Raw genomic sequence first — 16,132 nt, 5'->3', positions numbered from 1 at the left:
CCCCTGACGCAAGTTTGCGACATTGGATAAAATAAAAACATAATGTGAATCAACAATTTTGTAGGGAGACGAGAAACATTTGCTTTTCTCCCATGGCTATGAGTTTTTTAAAGCAACAATGTTGAGGCTCAAACGAAATTAGAAAAAGAAAATTCTACATCCCACCTGTCACAGGAACGTTACATTTGCCAGCAGTTTAGCGAATACTTTGTTTCCGTTGGTATCCTTCGTACTTGATTCCTGCCTTATTTTATATTCTTCACATTTTCAACCAGAAGTTGTTTTTCAGACTCAAAAAAACGTATCGATCTTTGTGAAATTTTCGTTCAAAGAAGCATGAAAATTTCTTATGACGAATAATAATTAATAACTTGAGGAGTCGTTCAACTTGATTGAGAAATGTGCGAAGTTCAGACACGTTTTGAAAATTGGTTCTAAAGACAGTTGAAAAGAGTATGTGACATCGTGATCGATGTCACTGTTATAAGGGGGACGAAAATGAGTGTCAAAACTGACGAGTGTGCAAAAATTACAATCAGCAATCACCATATTAAGGAGGGTGCATTAAAAAGTCAAAAAAATCGATTGTTTTCGGGAATGTTTTTAGGACAAACGGAAATAACTCAGCATAGCGAACTTTTTGATATAGTTTTAAGGATATTTCGAGAGTACTGAAACATTGTTTTAATGTGAGAAATACTAATTTATACGCCAATTCTAATGGTCGAAGTTTTCTAGTTGCGTACAATGTGGAGATCGTAATTATTGTCTGCAACAAAAATTCCAATTTTTTTCCATTTTCATGTATTTTCATTCCACACGAACTTATAAAAATCCGAAAAAATTGCGATATTCTAGCAAAAATATTCCTGAAAACAATCGATTTTTTCGACTTTCTACGATGACAAAAAATGAAGGAATCGGGTACTTACATTTGAAATAGACTCTTTCATTTAAAGCTCACTGGGATGACAATTATTTCTGAACGCTTTTTCTAAGTAATGTTCCTCAACATAGAGACATAGCCAGCAGTAGTTTTGAGTATCTGTGAGACCAAAATTTTAGTAGAGAATAGTATTTTTTTGTTTGCTTCATTGAAATTATTTTGTGATTGAATACTCACACCGGTGTAGCCTTCAAGACAAAATACGTAGACGCCACCTCCATTCAAGCAAGTAGGTTTTTTCGAATTTATCATGCATATCAAGATTTGCTTTTTGAAAGATTCGGTGGAATTGTACCAATCGCAATCATAATATGCGTTATACAGTTTATTACTCTGTATGGAGTGTGACGATCGTTTCTTTAAAAGCTTCCAATGACTAGGACGAGACACAGCAAGATTTTCATTAGGTCTGTTCGCGCTGGCTGAACTTTCTGGACTTTTCTGCACTTTCGTGAATTACGATATCACTATGTATATAGAAAGTGCAGAAAGTTCAGCCAGCGCGAATAGACCTATTGAATGTAAATATTGATTTTAAAATCATTTTTCTTGTTTCGTTCGACAAAATATTTTTAATCAGAAATTTTTGTATGTTCGTCATATACCTCGACGAGCATGTACTCTCCGGCAGCGCAGTAACCATAGAGGATCCATAGCACTGATAACACGTAGAAGAAACACGAAATACAAATGGCCTTGTCTTCGTTATAGGGGAACATGGGGCAAAGTGGCCACATGGGGCAAAGTGGCCACCCACTTTTTTGGGGCATTTTTGAATTCTGGGGCAAAGTGGCCACTCACGCAATTCCGATTTCTGGCGGGGCACAGAATCCGTGAGAATTCTATGTTTTTTGAGAAATTGATAGCTATTTGAGGCAGAGGGTGAGAATCATTTTGCGAATTACTGATAAATGTCTATTTTATTTTAATTGACAAAAATCGTACTTATAATGGACTTCATCTTCATCAACACCTGCACACAAGGTGTGCGCCCATTTTAGGCATGTTTCGCAGCGAATTCAATCTTTGGAGGAATGCGAATGAAGTTGATCGCAGAAAATACACGCAACGTCCGCCGCAGACAAGAATTTTTTTTTTTTCATGATCTCTTTTTTCTTACTCACTAGATTTGCGCGATACGACAGACTCGTGACAACGGCGGTTTTCCCACGATTTGCCCCCGATAAGAACGGGCTTTTGCCACTGCTAATGGCAAAATTTATCCAAGTATTCCGACTAATTCTTTTTTCATCCCATTGAAGGAGGGTACCTACTATGCCTCGTTTCTTTTCGGTTTATCGCGGCCTTCAATGTTCCATGCGGGAACAGTCTATTACAACGTCTATTTAACCAGAAGTGACAATTATCGATTTTCACCGCATTTGAGAGGGTGGCCACTTTGCCCCAAAAAATTTTCTCGACGCAAATGAGGAAAAAGAGGATGAACAAAGAGTTTTAAGACTCAACAATAGTCGAAAGATCATTTATTATCTGATAAAGTTGGCTGGATATTCATTTTCGGCATGAAAAAAAATTTGGCAAAATTTATCGAAGTATTCTGACTAATTTTTTTTTCATCCCATCGAAGGAGGGTTCCTACTATGCCTCGTTTCTTTTTGTTTTATCGCATCCTTCAATGTTCCATGCGAGAACAGTCAATTCCAACGTCTATTTAACCAGAAGTGACAATTATCGATTTTCATCGCATTTGAGGGGGTGGCCACTTTGCCCCAAAAATTTTTTTTTTCAAAATTCGAGCAACAAGGAGGTGGAATCAGTTTGGGGACATAAAAATAAGTAAATGATCATATATTACCCGACAAAACTCGTTAAATTCCTTAAGTGGGCCACTTTGCCCCATACTCCCCTACATCATCTAAAATAAATGATTGTAAATAAGATTGGTAAGATAAAATATTTATAATGTTTTTGGAATCTGGAGAAATATTCATTTATCAAAATGCTTGGGGTGAACATTTGTCGCGTTGAAAAAAAATAATAAATAAATTTCTTTGATAAAATGCATCTCCGTTTGCATCATTGAATGTGGACGTGTCTTTGGAAATGATTTTGCATACCAAAATAACGAGGTACAAGGTGAGACCGACTATGGGCATGCTGAAAAGCAGCTCTCCGATGAGAATTATGTCATAAATCCCTTCGATATCCTTGGAGAATCTAAACGCATAATTACGAAGGTGATGGTGAAAAATGAATAAAGAAATGAGAATAAATTATGTTGAACTCACTGAATAATGTCTTGATGCTTGGTCACAATGTCACGAAAAATACTTCTGGAGCACTCGGACTCTTGACATTTATCTAAACTGATGTTTTTTATTCTAAAACTCAGAATAGCCATTTTACCACAAACGTGGAGGACGACGCAACAAAGGAATGCGACTAAAATTCCGTGAAGCGTGTGAATATAAATCATCGGTAATTGCAGTGTCCAGACCGTCCAAAATGTCGACGAGTCATTTATCTCCATGAAAAGATAGTTACGATACGGTAGAATGAAAGGTTGACTCTCGTTCCGGATCACTGGGGAACTTTACATAATAGTTTTGTAAACACAAATGGCAATAATGCTGAAAATTTAAATTTGCAAATTGCAAGATGCGCGATGCTCAAAGCTTACTCTATGAGGTGCTATATTTTTCATTTTGTCTTCCTCATAGAGGAAGCTTTGAGCATCGTGGATCTTGACCATCTTGAGGAAGCGACTTGCAAATTTTTATTTTTAGCATTTTTTTTTTTTATACAAGGAAACAATGTATTTTCTCTACCTTCTTTTACAAAAATAAATTTATCTCTTTATTTAAATCCATTAAAAAAAACTGAATGACGAGCCATCAGAAAAAACAGTTTCCAACTTTCAGTTTTCATCGTTTTTCTATTTACATTTAAACTAAATAATTCCGACAACTTTGCTGGAAAGTATAGAGGAAGTACAGACTTTATTACAGTTTTGGGTTCAACGAATTCACATTTGACAGGAAAATATTACAGTTCGTCGTCGCGTTTTTTAACAAATGCTGAATTTATTCCAAATGTAAAGAGTGGGATTTAATCAACGAAGTATTACAATAACATGAACGGTTATCGAATCAAGGTTTTTCCGTATTGATTACAGGAATTCAGTCATTTTTACAGAGTCTACGCAACTCGATAGATGAACAGGAGAAAGAGGGATGAATAGGAGCTGATGCCGATCGGCTGAAATTCAATTATATTGTATATTGTGTGTTATTACAAAATCAATTCTCAGTGTATTTTACCACTTCATATCCAGGATATCCCATCGATTTTTTTACTGAACCAAAACAAAATCGTTGAATATTCAATAAAACACGAGACGTCGTGGCTTCGGATTAATCCTGATCCTTCTTGGGCTAGTTCCGAGCATCCTTTGGCGTGCTCGGGACTAAAAAAAATGACATCGAACACGGAGAGAATTAAATAACAATATTTAGCGTGAAATTTTGACAGTGCAGCGCGGTAAAATTCATCGTGACGTGAAAAATTTACTAAATACTTCGGCAAAAGTTGCTACCGTGAACAATGATGTTATTTTTTTATGGGAAAATTCAATTTCTTTCCCATAATAAAATGATGAATTGCAGCTCGTCTCCGCACGATTATTTCTCAAATTTCATTCTCTCCGTGAATAATGTGACAATACTAAATATTGATTAGACTACGACTAAGTTGAGGTGCATCGACCCCAGGATTTGTGAATGTTCAAATATTGCGGTGTGCGGATTTACTCCTGACCGCAATTACCCCACTTTCCCCTATTTATTCTATGCTCACTACAGAATGGAAAAAATGCATAATTCCATTTCAAATCATCTCTCGCAGCATGGAGATATAACCAGCCGAGGTTTTCAGTATCTGTAAAAAAAAACTTCTTACGAGATCCCGAATCGTTATTTGCCAGGTGAATTTTATTCGACCTTGAGTCATTACTTACGCTCACAAATACCGGCAGCGAGAAAACATAGAAACCTCCAGCATTCAATTGAATAGGTTTCGTTGCACCAATAATACATATAATCAACTGTTTTTGGACAGATTTTGGCATCTTGTACCATTGGCATTGATAGTACGCTTCGTACAAATTTTTACTCTGCGCAACGATAACACGAAAAATTTATTTTCTCAATAAATCGCATTATTTCGTATGAAAATAAACGAAATCAAACCAGCTGAGTCGTACTTCGGTGATGAGGTATTCCCCGGCGATGCAGTAACCGTAAATGAACGCGAGAATTGTCAAAACGTAAGATAGGAACGTAAAAAATGCTCCTATTTCTTCTAAATCGGTATTCTGAAATAATAATGTTACCCTTCAATCGCCAGACTGAAAAATTTCGCACTAAAATTATGAGAAATGTGGCAATTCCATACCCGGAGAACACTGTAACTTGAAAGACCGATGAGGACGGTGCAAACGAGCAGTTCTTCCAACAATAGAAAACCAAATACTCGATTGATATTTTCTGCCATGCTGTTCGATAAATTTGAGGATGATTTTCAGGTTTTCATTCGCATTACAATAAATCGATTACACCGTTAAAACATTTTATTCGCCGAACAAAATCCAAAAAATTGAAAAATTGTTCGGTCAAAAACCACTTTTTCCCAGTGAATATTGATTGAAAAAAAATTATTAGATCACTGAGTGAGTTGTGTTTGAGTTTCACTGTTCAACGTCAAGTTTTAATCACTTTGCGAAATATCGTTAGTAAAATTTTCGGCTCTCAAGGGCTTTGATTTCGTTGCATTCGTCAATCATCCCAACAGACTCAACTTTACAGCAGACTCAGTCAACGATCTTTTATGTTTTTTTATTGAGAACGCACTCTAGTATGTCAAGGTGACTTTGGACTATATCACGAAAAACTTTTCTGGTGTGCTCGTCGGTTTCAACTGAAGACAGATCAAGCTGTTTTATCCGGAATACCAGAACCGATAATTTTCCACAAACATGAAGAATGAGACTGAAGACGTATCCTATCGTTGCCACTTGGAAAGTGGCTGTACACACAATTGGACATTGGTACAACCAGACGAGCCAGAAAGTGGAAGCTTTCGTCACGTCGAAGAAGAGCCAAGTACGATTCGGCAGGATGTACGGTAACGTTTCGTTCCCGAACGCTAGAAAACTTATTTTCGTTTATTAAATAGCCGAAGGTTATTCAATGCTCGTGAAAAAATTGGACTGAAAGCTCATCGCAAGCCAATTTGTTTTTATTTCAAAATTTCAAGGCGTTTTACGCGTTTTTTTAAATTTGACATTCAGGTTACTTGGTCTTACCGGATCTCACGCGGAATTCGAGACACTTCAAATTATAACTAACACACGAAATGATTCCCATTGTTAGCCAAAACTTGAAGGATTTTTTGGCGATGCGGTTGTAGCTGAGATAGAGTTTCAGTTCTTCCGAACTTCTGAAGTAATTAACATCGACGTCAGCGATTATTCGCTTCATCAAGCCAACGAGGCTTCCCGAAAATCTCAAGATTATCATTTTCGAAAGAGACATCGTGCAATAACCGGTTTCTGTTACGTTCAGCACCACCGCTTCCAAATCACCGAATGCGTAATACAGATCCGCGAATAGCAGCGATAAATGGATTGCAACGTAAGTGCACCACACACTGAACCTTCCGTAGGTCGGTTGCAATGGCCATACTCCAATAATAGCAAAAACTCGCTTATTCAATTCAAACAGACTTTTTGCCTGCTTTATATCGTCCTGAATAACAGAATCGTGTCAATTTTAATACGCTAATCTAGGAATCAACACGAAGCTCATATCTCGAAGTCTTTTCGAAAGATTTCAAATTCTTTTCGAAGAGATTCAAGCCATTTTCGTTCCAGCATTTTAATGTTTTATTTAAATTTCTATAATTCGAGTTAAATTTGTAATCTCGATCTAATTCAAGGTCAGAATTTGCTGGAATTTAATTTCTCAAATTTACTATTGAGTTTCAACAAATAACGAGTAACGAAAAATCAGCAGCGGCGAATAATTTAATGCGAATGATGCGAAGCCGTTCGTCACTTGATTGGTGCTTACTCACCTCCATTGTAGAACTTGTTGATAGCAACTAGCCCGATTCGCGAGAGACTAAAAGAACAGAAAACTTGGGTCGATGGGCATTGCGCAGGAGCGAGCTTCAAATTTCGTGGTAAAGCGCATCGTGTCTCTCGTGCAATAAAATATGCATGAGAAAAATTACACGAAATGACGAACGCAGCCGCAGCAGTTTCGGTCGACGATGCTTCCGGTTCTGAAATCGGTGGAGCGTTTTTCTCAAATTACATCGAAACTTTCAAGCTTTTTTTTCGTCTACGATACGAACTTCGAACCCTTGCAACATTATATCTATTTGTATCGACGTTTTTCTTCGTACCTTCGAAAATTGCAGCAGCGTTTATATTGCACGGTCGGCACAACCGATACCGAACGTTTACATACACGCAAAAGTGCATTCGGAGTTCAAAACGTAGCAATTTAACAATTCTATTATTCGGAAAAAAAATAAACAGCGAAGCACCCTCCACGTCGCTTTCCTTTGCTTGCGTGCGCAAACAATGTTTATTCGCTACTTTCACGGGGAAATAGTATTGAGAGAGTGTTTCACAGCGTTGGGAATAACACTCAATTCAGAATAGCAAACACACCTCCGCGAGAGCACAAACGCGAAGTTCGTACACTCCAAAGTCGTTCCTACGTTTTTGTGGGAAATGGGAGAAAATACGAATGTGAGTACTGACTGCTTTCGAAGTCAAATTTGTAGTGAGCTCCAAAAAATTTCTTTCGTTCGTCATCAGCTGTGTGACGGAAGGAGATAAAATTTGATCGCGTGCTGCTCGTTTTAACAAAATATAAATTCCTTCCCTTTATATGAAAGTTCATGAAAGTTTTTTTTTAATTGAAAGTTCATCACTTACGATTTCTGAGAATCATGAATGTTCACTGAGAAAAAAAATTGATTCGATACCAATTGATGTTATTGGAAGGGTTTTCTTCATTCAACTGCAATGTTTTCGGAGAGAATGAATCTGCAGTTTGATCTAAAACAGCTTTATTCGTTTAATCATGTTTAACCTTGTGATGGTCATATACTTGATTGGCACTCCGCAGTGTCCCATTTCGTTGCACCTATGACTTTTGTTTCAGTGTTCAAAGTCAAAACTGCCGAGACCAATAATTTCTTATCCATCGAATCCCAGAGTTTGCACTTTGCATCTACGGAATTTTTTCGAAGGTGAATAGTGAACGCATGTTCTGCCATACGAAAAATTCCATTGAGTTTTATTTCACGAATTTTTTAAGTACAAATGTTTACTTAAAAGTGTGTAAAAATAAATTTATGGCATTATCGATAAAACGAATTTATGAACAATAATGGAAATCTCCATGTCACATTGGCACGTAGAAAATAGTGTTTTTCTACCTTTTATTATTTATTAGTAATTGTTAATTCTGATTATCATTACTATTTATTTATTTAATTCATTCATTAATTAATAATAGTTTTGAAAAATAAAAAAATAAATTTAATTGAATAGGTTTCATCACTATAATCATACGTATTACTAAAAGATTTTCGAAGGACTGACACATTAAAAAATAGACATTGATGGCACACTCCTATTTAGATGAGAAATACATCGAACACCACAAAACACGTATTCCTTTTTTTCTCCCTCTTCCTTTTTTTCATCTCAATATTTGCAAAATCACAAAATGGCACAAAAATTAGTGCGTTTCAAAAAAGCATTAATAATCTTATGTCTCAATTTTTATCCAAAAGAGAATAAATTTAAAAAATGCTTGGCGCTCGTGCAAAGTGCGTTGGAATCTCTCGCAGAAATATAAATTTCATAATTTATAAGAGATCGTTAACTGAAAACAGATGTGAAAGTGTTTTAACGTGCTGTGTGAACCGAACGTGCACAGACGGACAATTTTCGAAAATTTTTTCGATTATTCTGGAGGGCAAGGGGCATAGAAAATGGACAGAAGATTCAAAGTTTCACGTCACGGTCCGTAACATCGAAATATAAGCCATGGCAGTTTTGAGTATCTGAAAAGGAAGAAAAATTTTTGAATTCCTACATAAAAATCGTTGCCGTTGATTCTGAGAACCAAACTATTTACCTCGCTGAACCGAGGCAGCGAGAAAATGTAAAATCTTCCAGCAGTCAGCTGCGCCGGTTGTTGGGATCGTACCATGCAAATGATCAAATTTTTCTGATGATGCGATTGCATTTTATACCATTCGCACTCGTAGAAAGCGTTGCGTATGTTTTCGCTCTATGGATTGAATTTTTTTTCAAAAATCTCCGCACCGCAGTCAAACGATTTTTTTTACAAATACGACAAAATACCTCGCGTATGAGAGAGTCCCCGGTTAAGCAGTAAATCAGAATAATCCCTACGATAGCTGAGCAGTAATTGCCCAAAAATAATTTTTCGTAAACGGGAACAGCAGGCTGAAAAAATGCAAGTTTCAATCGCTCGTCGAAGTGCATTAAAAATGGAGCTTCGAGTTCGAAGCTTCCTTCGATACGAAGGTAACCTACCGATAGCAGAATATAAGTACTGAGGGCAACGAGGACCGTCGATATGAAAAGTTCCTCCAACAAGAGTAAGCTAAAAACATCATCGATCGCAGAAGCTTCCCTGATTACAAAAATTCCAAAATTCACTTTCATCTCATTTTCTTACAATAATCACATCCTTCGAGCCAAAAAACCTGTTCGCAAAAAATCACAAATTCTTTTTATCACTCACCATATAACATCCAAATGTTTATCGACGATATCTCGAAACATCGCATTCGAATTATGGTTTTCGATCGACGAATCGGAAGTTGATCCGCTCAAGCGAATTCTGTGAGCCAATACTGACATTTTTCCAGTAACGTGAAAGACCAAAGTGCATAGAAAGCACACCGTTATCCCATGACAGTAACCATAATAAACGAGAGGCAATTGCCAAATGTACATCAATGCATAATTTCGAATATTCTGAATGTCGATAAAGAGGTGTGTTTTGTATGGCAAGATATAAGGCAGAGTGTCGTTCGTCACTGCTGTCAAGAAAGCACAAAAATTGTGTTTATCGATCCCTCGAAGGAGGATTTAGTTCATAAAAATCGTGCCCCATATTTTCATTTATTTTTTCGCATTATTCGGAGCTTTAACAATTTGATGGAAAAAGATTTCTCACCAGCGGTCAAGAAATCCTTTAGTGGTCCTAAGTAATAGATAACACCAGTTGCAAATGTCAGATAATGTCCAGCTTTGAAAAAAGTTTGTCCGACGACATTGTGTGCCAAGTACAACTGTTTCTCGGTGTTGTCACGATAATTACGATCATGGGTGCCTTCTTCGACGCGACGTAATATTTGTTTGAGGCTGCGAGAGTGTCTGACAACGATCATTTTGAAGCAAAACATCGTTTGTACACTTGTTTCCAGGAGATTTCCCATCATGAGATGGATATTACCGTAAACACTGATCAAATCATAGTAAGCGAGGATCAAATGGACTACCAAGTAAACGTAACTTATGTAAAAATGTACAAAGGTTCGATCTAAAGGCCACATTCCATTGATCGAGAGTATTCGTTTGTTGAACAGCAAGAGGTTCGCTGCACTTTTGAGATCTACCTGAAAAGACGGTGATTTTTGAAAATTCTTACGAAGCGGAAGAACTTAAACAACGAAACGGGAGATCATCTGAGTAGGCAAATTTTTCCAGTAAAAAAACGAAAATTGTTGGTGGAATAGAAAATTGAATAGAAACGTTAATGAAGAGGTGTAGCGAAAAATAAATTTTACGAATAGCATTGAATCCTAGGTAATCTCTTCGATGGCTACTCACCTCCATTGTAAGAGTTGCCAGTGGTTACTTTCGCGATTCTCAAGAGACTGAAAGAAAGGAAGCTCCGGTATTGTAGTACTGCGCAGAACCGAAGCGTCAAATTCATTCGAACAAACACGTCACGTATTTTGGGCGATAAAAAATGCATGAGAAAAAGTACAGAAAATGATGAGCAAAACAATCGACGGTTTGCTCCTCGATGTTTCCGGCTCCCCAATTGGTCTACCGTTTTGCTTAAATTGATCCAAATTGTCAGGACCATTTTATTATTTCCCATGCGAAATACGAACCACTGCAAGATATTGCAACTGCTATTTTTATTGATATGTTTTCTTGCTGCTTCGAAAATTGTTGTAGCGATTACGTCGACATTGTATGTATATCTACGGCTATATACAAATGGCATACGTTTATGTTCTACATGAAAATTGTCTTCGAGGTTTCCAAAACGTTGTAATTTGGAAGCTCTATAACCCGGAACCACAAAGGCTTGGTGCAGTCTTCATCGTTTTTTGAACGTTACGTGCTCGGCCAATGTTTATTCGGAACTCGCGCATGGCATCACCATTCAGAGAGTTATTCGCAGCGTTAGAAAGAACATTGAGCTCACAACAGTAAAAATACGATATTCCTCAGTAGATCATTTGAATTTCAAACATTCAAAGTTTCCCGTTCATTTTATCACATGGGCAGAAAAAATGAATGTGTTCGAAAAAATGTGGGTACACGATGAATCACAGCATTCGATGCTTACTTACCCGAGCAAAGTGATCGGTTTAGGCTTGTTTCATGTGTCATGGTTTTGAATTGAATCAACGAATATTTACTCAGACTCCTGAAGACCCGAATTTTGTCCTCGTTCGAAAGAATTTCAATAATGATTTCGGCGATCGCATTTCACTGTTAGATTTAAATTTTGAATCGGACACCCGACACTAATGCAACAATTACTTCTTCATCGATCCTCGATACCATACGCCATTACGTATAATTGTTTATTTGTGTAATCATAAAAATACGAAAAGAGGTCCAGCTGACTAGAGAAATTATTAAAAATTTGATACTTAAAATTTCAAAAAAAAAAAAAAAAAATTATTTAGAGCTCAAACACTTGAATGAAAACTGTCATGAGTGCCACTCCTCATCGGCCGATTCATAATGGCTCAACCTCGTGAGTAAAAGTGGTGATTAATTGTAATAACACTGCGATGATTAATTGATTTTGGAAGGTTCGAGAATGGATCGCGCGTACACAAATTCACTTTGGTTAATTTTTTTAATTGGAAAGTAAGCAAGACTTTTCACTTAAAGGGGACAAAAAGACGTTCCTAAAAAGACGGTTTTTTTTAATTCGACGTTAACCACAAGGCGAAGAAAATCATAATTTCTACTCAAATCATTGTTCTTAGCATAGATATATAACCAGCTGAGGTTTTAAGAATCTGTGAAAAAAAGGACTTGTGATATTCTCAATGTTTTCTATTCATTCAGTTAAACAATTATTTTCTACTTACGCTCATAAAGCTGAACAGTGAAAAAATGTAGAATCCACCAGCATTCAATTGAATGGGTTTCGTTGCACCAATCATGCATATGATCAATTCTTTCTTGAAAGATTCTGACATATCGTACCATTGGCATTGATAGTAAGCTTCGTACAGATTTCCACTCTTTACAAAGATTACAGAAACAATTGATTTTCAAAACGAACCATATCTTTGAGTACGAAAATCGAATAGAAAAGAATCAGTTGAATCATACTTCAGTGATGAGATATTCGCCAGCAACGCAGTAACCATAAATCAATAAAAGCATCAAACAACCATAAAAAAAATATGTTAAAAATTCACCAGTCTCTTGAAAATCAACGTTCTAAAACAACAAAAAAACTCATTCAATATTGAACAATCTTATACAAAATGAAAATAATTAGAATCCTTTTAACGTACCTGAAGAACATTGTAACTTGTGAGACCGATGAGGAGGGTGCAAATGAGCAGCTCTTCTAACAGAAGCAAGCCAAATACTTGGTTGATAGCCTGTGCCATTCTACTCACCAGAAAAAAATAACCATGATTTTTCCGATTTTCGTATGTATCAATCGTAGTAATCAAAAAAAATCGATGGTTGAGTGAATCGAGGTTGAAATTTATAGTTTTTCACCATAACAACAGAGTTTTGATAAAAATCGAAAGTGCTGTTGAAGCTTTTGGTTTTCGACTGTTCAATGAAGCGATTGAATTTCACTGAGTTTATTATTCCTCATGCTTAGATTAGTGACTTGCTACGATTGGTTCATTCAACTGCGACGATTTTTTCCGAAAAAAAAAGAATTTGAAACGTACTCCAAAATTTCAAGGTGCCTTTCGACTATATCACGAAAAACTCTTCTCGAAAACTCATCACTTTCAATTTTGGACAGATCAAGCTTTTTTATTCTGATCACCAGAACCGATAGTTTTCCGCATACGTGAAGTATAAGAGTGAAAACGTAGCCAATCGTTGCCGGTAGATAGGTGGATAAAAACATTATTGGGCATTGGTATAACCAGACAAGCCAGAAGGTGTAAGATTCCGTCACATCAAAGAAGAGCCGAGTGCGATGACACAGTACGTAAGGTAACGTCTCATTCCCTAACGCTAAAAAACTTTTACCGGTTTATTATTTATTAAAATACGCAGTCTGAAGCTACATTGGATAAATAAAGGGAATTAAAGAAAAAAAAATGAATAAAAAAATAGAAAAGTTTTACGTGGGATGTAAAAAAATGTATTTAAGGAAGTTGAGGCATTCGAATGAAAATGATGTCATTGCTTTCAAACCGATTGCATCATATAAAGTGAAGTGTAAAAAAAAAATCAGTTAAATTTTCGGACAGTTTAGGAGCGTCGTTGCTGAGAAATAGCAATAACAATTTGGGCCAACTAACAATTATACCTTACGGAAGTCAAGAAACATTTAGTGATATCTCTGTTAAAAACGATGTTAAAAATATGAAATTTTTTTAGCAACATGAACAAAGCTTGCTAAATAATGTCAGAGTTTTTCAGATTTATTAGGAGATTTTCTGAGATTATATTAATAATAATCTGTTTCCCATGCAGTTTTTTTGAGGCTAGGATCGTCATCGTCCGTGTTTTCGACTGAGCTTTCAGCAGTTTTTCGTTTATTTTTTCCAACTCTTCTTTAAAGTGTATGCAACATTGCCAAACTGTAAACTGGCCTAACTTTTGGTAAAACTTTTTTACCGAAAATAACTTTTCGGTAAAATAATGACTGTACGGCCTCAACTTCCTTAAAGGAGTTTATGTTTTATAATCCCTTGAAATGTTCAATTTTACGTATTTTTTCAATCAAGAGTTGACGTGCAATAAAAAATTCGTCACCATTTGATGCTTTAAAATTTGAATTTTATGTTCGTGCTGACGTTACCAGATCTCAAGCGGGGTTCCAAGCACTTCAAATTGAAGCTAGTAGTCGCAATGATTCCCATCGTTAACCAAAGCTTGAAGAACGTTTTGGCGATGCGATTATAGCTCAGATAAGTTTTCAGTTCTTCGGAGCTTTCGAAGACTTTCAAATCGACACCGTTAATTATTCGAGTCATTAGAGTAACAAGAGTGCCCGAAAATCTCATAACAATCATTTTAAAGATCACCATTATGTCAAATGTGGACTCCGTTAGATTCAGCACTACCTCTTCCAAATCACCGGTTGCATAATAAAGATCGGCTAATAACATTGTGAAATGAATGAGAATATAAATAATCCACACACTGAACTTCCCGTACGTCAAGTGCAACGGCCACACTCCGAAAATGGCGAAGACTCGCTCGTTCAATTCAAAAAGGCTCTTGGCCCGTTTGATGTCAACCTAAAAATCGATATTTGATATCGTATAAATACCACGAAAAATGTCTTTTCCCACTCAAATCCCACAAATTCTAATAGCAAACACGCAGTAGGGAACAATAATTTCTATCGAACTAATGTTTTAATATACACTTGTTGTTTGGTTGATTAAAAATATGCAATTAATATGTCTAAATCTCATACGAACGAGCCAAAATACGTTTTTTTCTCCATTAATTTGGCTTTATCCTGACGTAACTTTAACGAGAAGTAGATAATAAAATGATCGAAGTTTAAGTTCAAAACTTTGTCTCTACTCTTGAGGCTTTAAGAGTTTCGACCCGACATTTTTTTAAGAAAAGCTTCAGCTATTGCCTTTGTTTTAACAAGCATCAAATAGTGATTTTTCAAACGGAAATCCACTTCATGAGTAACAGACCTAATAGAAGTCCATTGAAAAAAAGTCTGGTTGAAATAATCGAAGTGTGTTTCTCTTCGAGTGATGTCAAGTTTTTCGTAATATTCGCTTTGTCTACTCACGTCCATTGTAGAAGGTACTAGTTGCTACCACCACGATTTTTTAGCGACTGAGAGACCAAAAAAGAGCTCCGATTGTGAGGCATCGCGCAGGACCGAAACTTCGCAATTGCTGTAAAAGCTCATGACACTTTTTACACGATAAAGAATGTATGACAGAAATTACGGAAAATGATGAACACGGATGGCGGACGGTTCGTTCGTCGATGCTTCCGGCTCCGTAATCGGTCTATCGTTTTGCTTAAATTGATCCAAATTGTCAGGAACATTTTATTATTTTCTATACAAAAAACGAACCACTGCAAGATATTGCAATTGCTATTTCTATTGAAATGTTTGCTTGCTGCTTCGAAAATTGTTGTAGCGATTACTTCGACATTGAATGTATATCTACGGCTATATACAAATAGCATACGTTTGTGGTCTATATGAAAAGTATCTTCAAAGTTTCCAAAACGTCGTAATTTGGAAGCTCTATAACCCGGAACCACAAAGACTTGGTGCAGTCTTCATCGTTTTTCGAACGTTACGTGCTCGATCAATATGTTTATTGGGTACTCGCACACGGCATCACCATTCAGAGAGTTTTTCGCAGCGTTAGAAAGAACATCGAACTTACAACAACAGAAATACGATATATCTCGAGAGTTCATTTGAATTTCAAACATTCAAAGTCCCCCCGTTTATTGTTACATGAGCAGAAAAAATGAAAATATTCGAAACAATGTGCGTACACGAAGAATGTGCGCTGCTTACTTACCCGAACAAAGACATCTGTTTAGGCTCGTTTGATGTGTCGTGGTTTTGAGTTGAACCAACGAATATTTACTTAGACTTCTGAAGACCCGAATTTTGCCCTCGTTCGAAAGAATTTCGATAATGATTT

General features: G+C 36.5%; 3 protein-coding genes across 3 annotated transcripts; all 3 read right to left on the bottom strand.

The window, feature by feature from the left end:
• Nucleotides 1–994: 994 nt before the first annotated feature.
• LOC122412325 (odorant receptor 43a-like) lies at nt 995–4,094 on the bottom strand. Its single transcript, XM_043421792.1, has 6 exons — nt 4,081–4,094; nt 3,196–3,498; nt 3,013–3,124; nt 1,552–1,650; nt 1,124–1,279; nt 995–1,045 (listed from the first exon to the last, which is right to left on the bottom strand). The coding sequence occupies exons 1-6, from the start codon at nt 4,092–4,094 to the stop codon at nt 995–997; spliced, it is 735 nt and encodes a 244-aa protein (XP_043277727.1).
• Nucleotides 4,095–4,792: 698 nt separating this feature from the next.
• On the bottom strand, nt 4,793–10,891 carry LOC122412324 (uncharacterized). Its single transcript, XM_043421791.1, has 13 exons — nt 10,857–10,891; nt 10,201–10,642; nt 9,763–10,063; nt 9,552–9,651; nt 9,357–9,461; nt 9,127–9,282; nt 9,011–9,052; nt 6,270–6,711; nt 5,815–6,109; nt 5,360–5,459; nt 5,169–5,279; nt 4,923–5,078; nt 4,793–4,843 (listed from the first exon to the last, which is right to left on the bottom strand). Exons 1-13 carry the CDS (start codon nt 10,860–10,862, stop codon nt 4,793–4,795), a joined length of 2,307 nt encoding a protein of 768 aa, XP_043277726.1. The 5' UTR covers nt 10,863–10,891.
• A 1,181-nt stretch (nt 10,892–12,072) lies between these two features.
• On the bottom strand, nt 12,073–15,286 carry LOC122411914 (odorant receptor 49a-like). The gene is made up of 7 exons (XM_043421017.1): nt 15,250–15,286; nt 14,290–14,731; nt 13,202–13,496; nt 12,806–12,905; nt 12,618–12,728; nt 12,371–12,526; nt 12,073–12,298 (listed from the first exon to the last, which is right to left on the bottom strand). The coding sequence occupies exons 1-7, from the start codon at nt 15,253–15,255 to the stop codon at nt 12,248–12,250; spliced, it is 1,161 nt and encodes a 386-aa protein (XP_043276952.1). The 5' UTR covers nt 15,256–15,286; the 3' UTR covers nt 12,073–12,247.
• Between the last annotated feature and the right edge of the window lie 846 nt (nt 15,287–16,132).

Source organism: Venturia canescens, chromosome 6 (genome assembly GCF_019457755.1).
Source record: "Venturia canescens isolate UGA chromosome 6, ASM1945775v1, whole genome shotgun sequence".
Lineage (NCBI taxonomy): Eukaryota > Metazoa > Arthropoda > Insecta > Hymenoptera > Ichneumonidae > Venturia > Venturia canescens.
Note: the sequence above shows the minus strand (reverse complement) of the source record. Positions and strands in the feature narration are given on the sequence as shown.

Coding starts and splice junctions, on each gene's coding strand:
- LOC122412325 (XM_043421792.1), bottom strand. Junction 1,280..1,551: donor GAGAGTACATGCTCGTCGAG/GTATATGACGAA, acceptor CACTCCATACAG/AGTAATAAACTGTATAACGC. Junction 1,046..1,123: donor GTCTTGAAGGCTACACCGGT/GTGAGTATTCAA, acceptor TTGGTCTCACAG/ATACTCAAAACTACTGCTGG.
- LOC122412324 (XM_043421791.1), bottom strand. Junction 5,280..5,359: donor CAAGTTACAGTGTTCTCCGG/GTATGGAATTGC, acceptor TTATTATTTCAG/AATACCGATTTAGAAGAAAT. Junction 4,844..4,922: donor CGCTGCCGGTATTTGTGAGC/GTAAGTAATGAC, acceptor TTTTTTTTACAG/ATACTGAAAACCTCGGCTGG.
- LOC122411914 (XM_043421017.1), bottom strand. Junction 12,906..13,201: donor AGGCACCTTGAAATTTTGGA/GTACGTTTCAAA, acceptor TCTGGTGAGTAG/AATGGCACAGGCTATCAACC. Junction 12,527..12,617: donor GCGAATATCTCATCACTGAA/GTATGATTCAAC, acceptor ATCTTTGTAAAG/AGTGGAAATCTGTACGAAGC.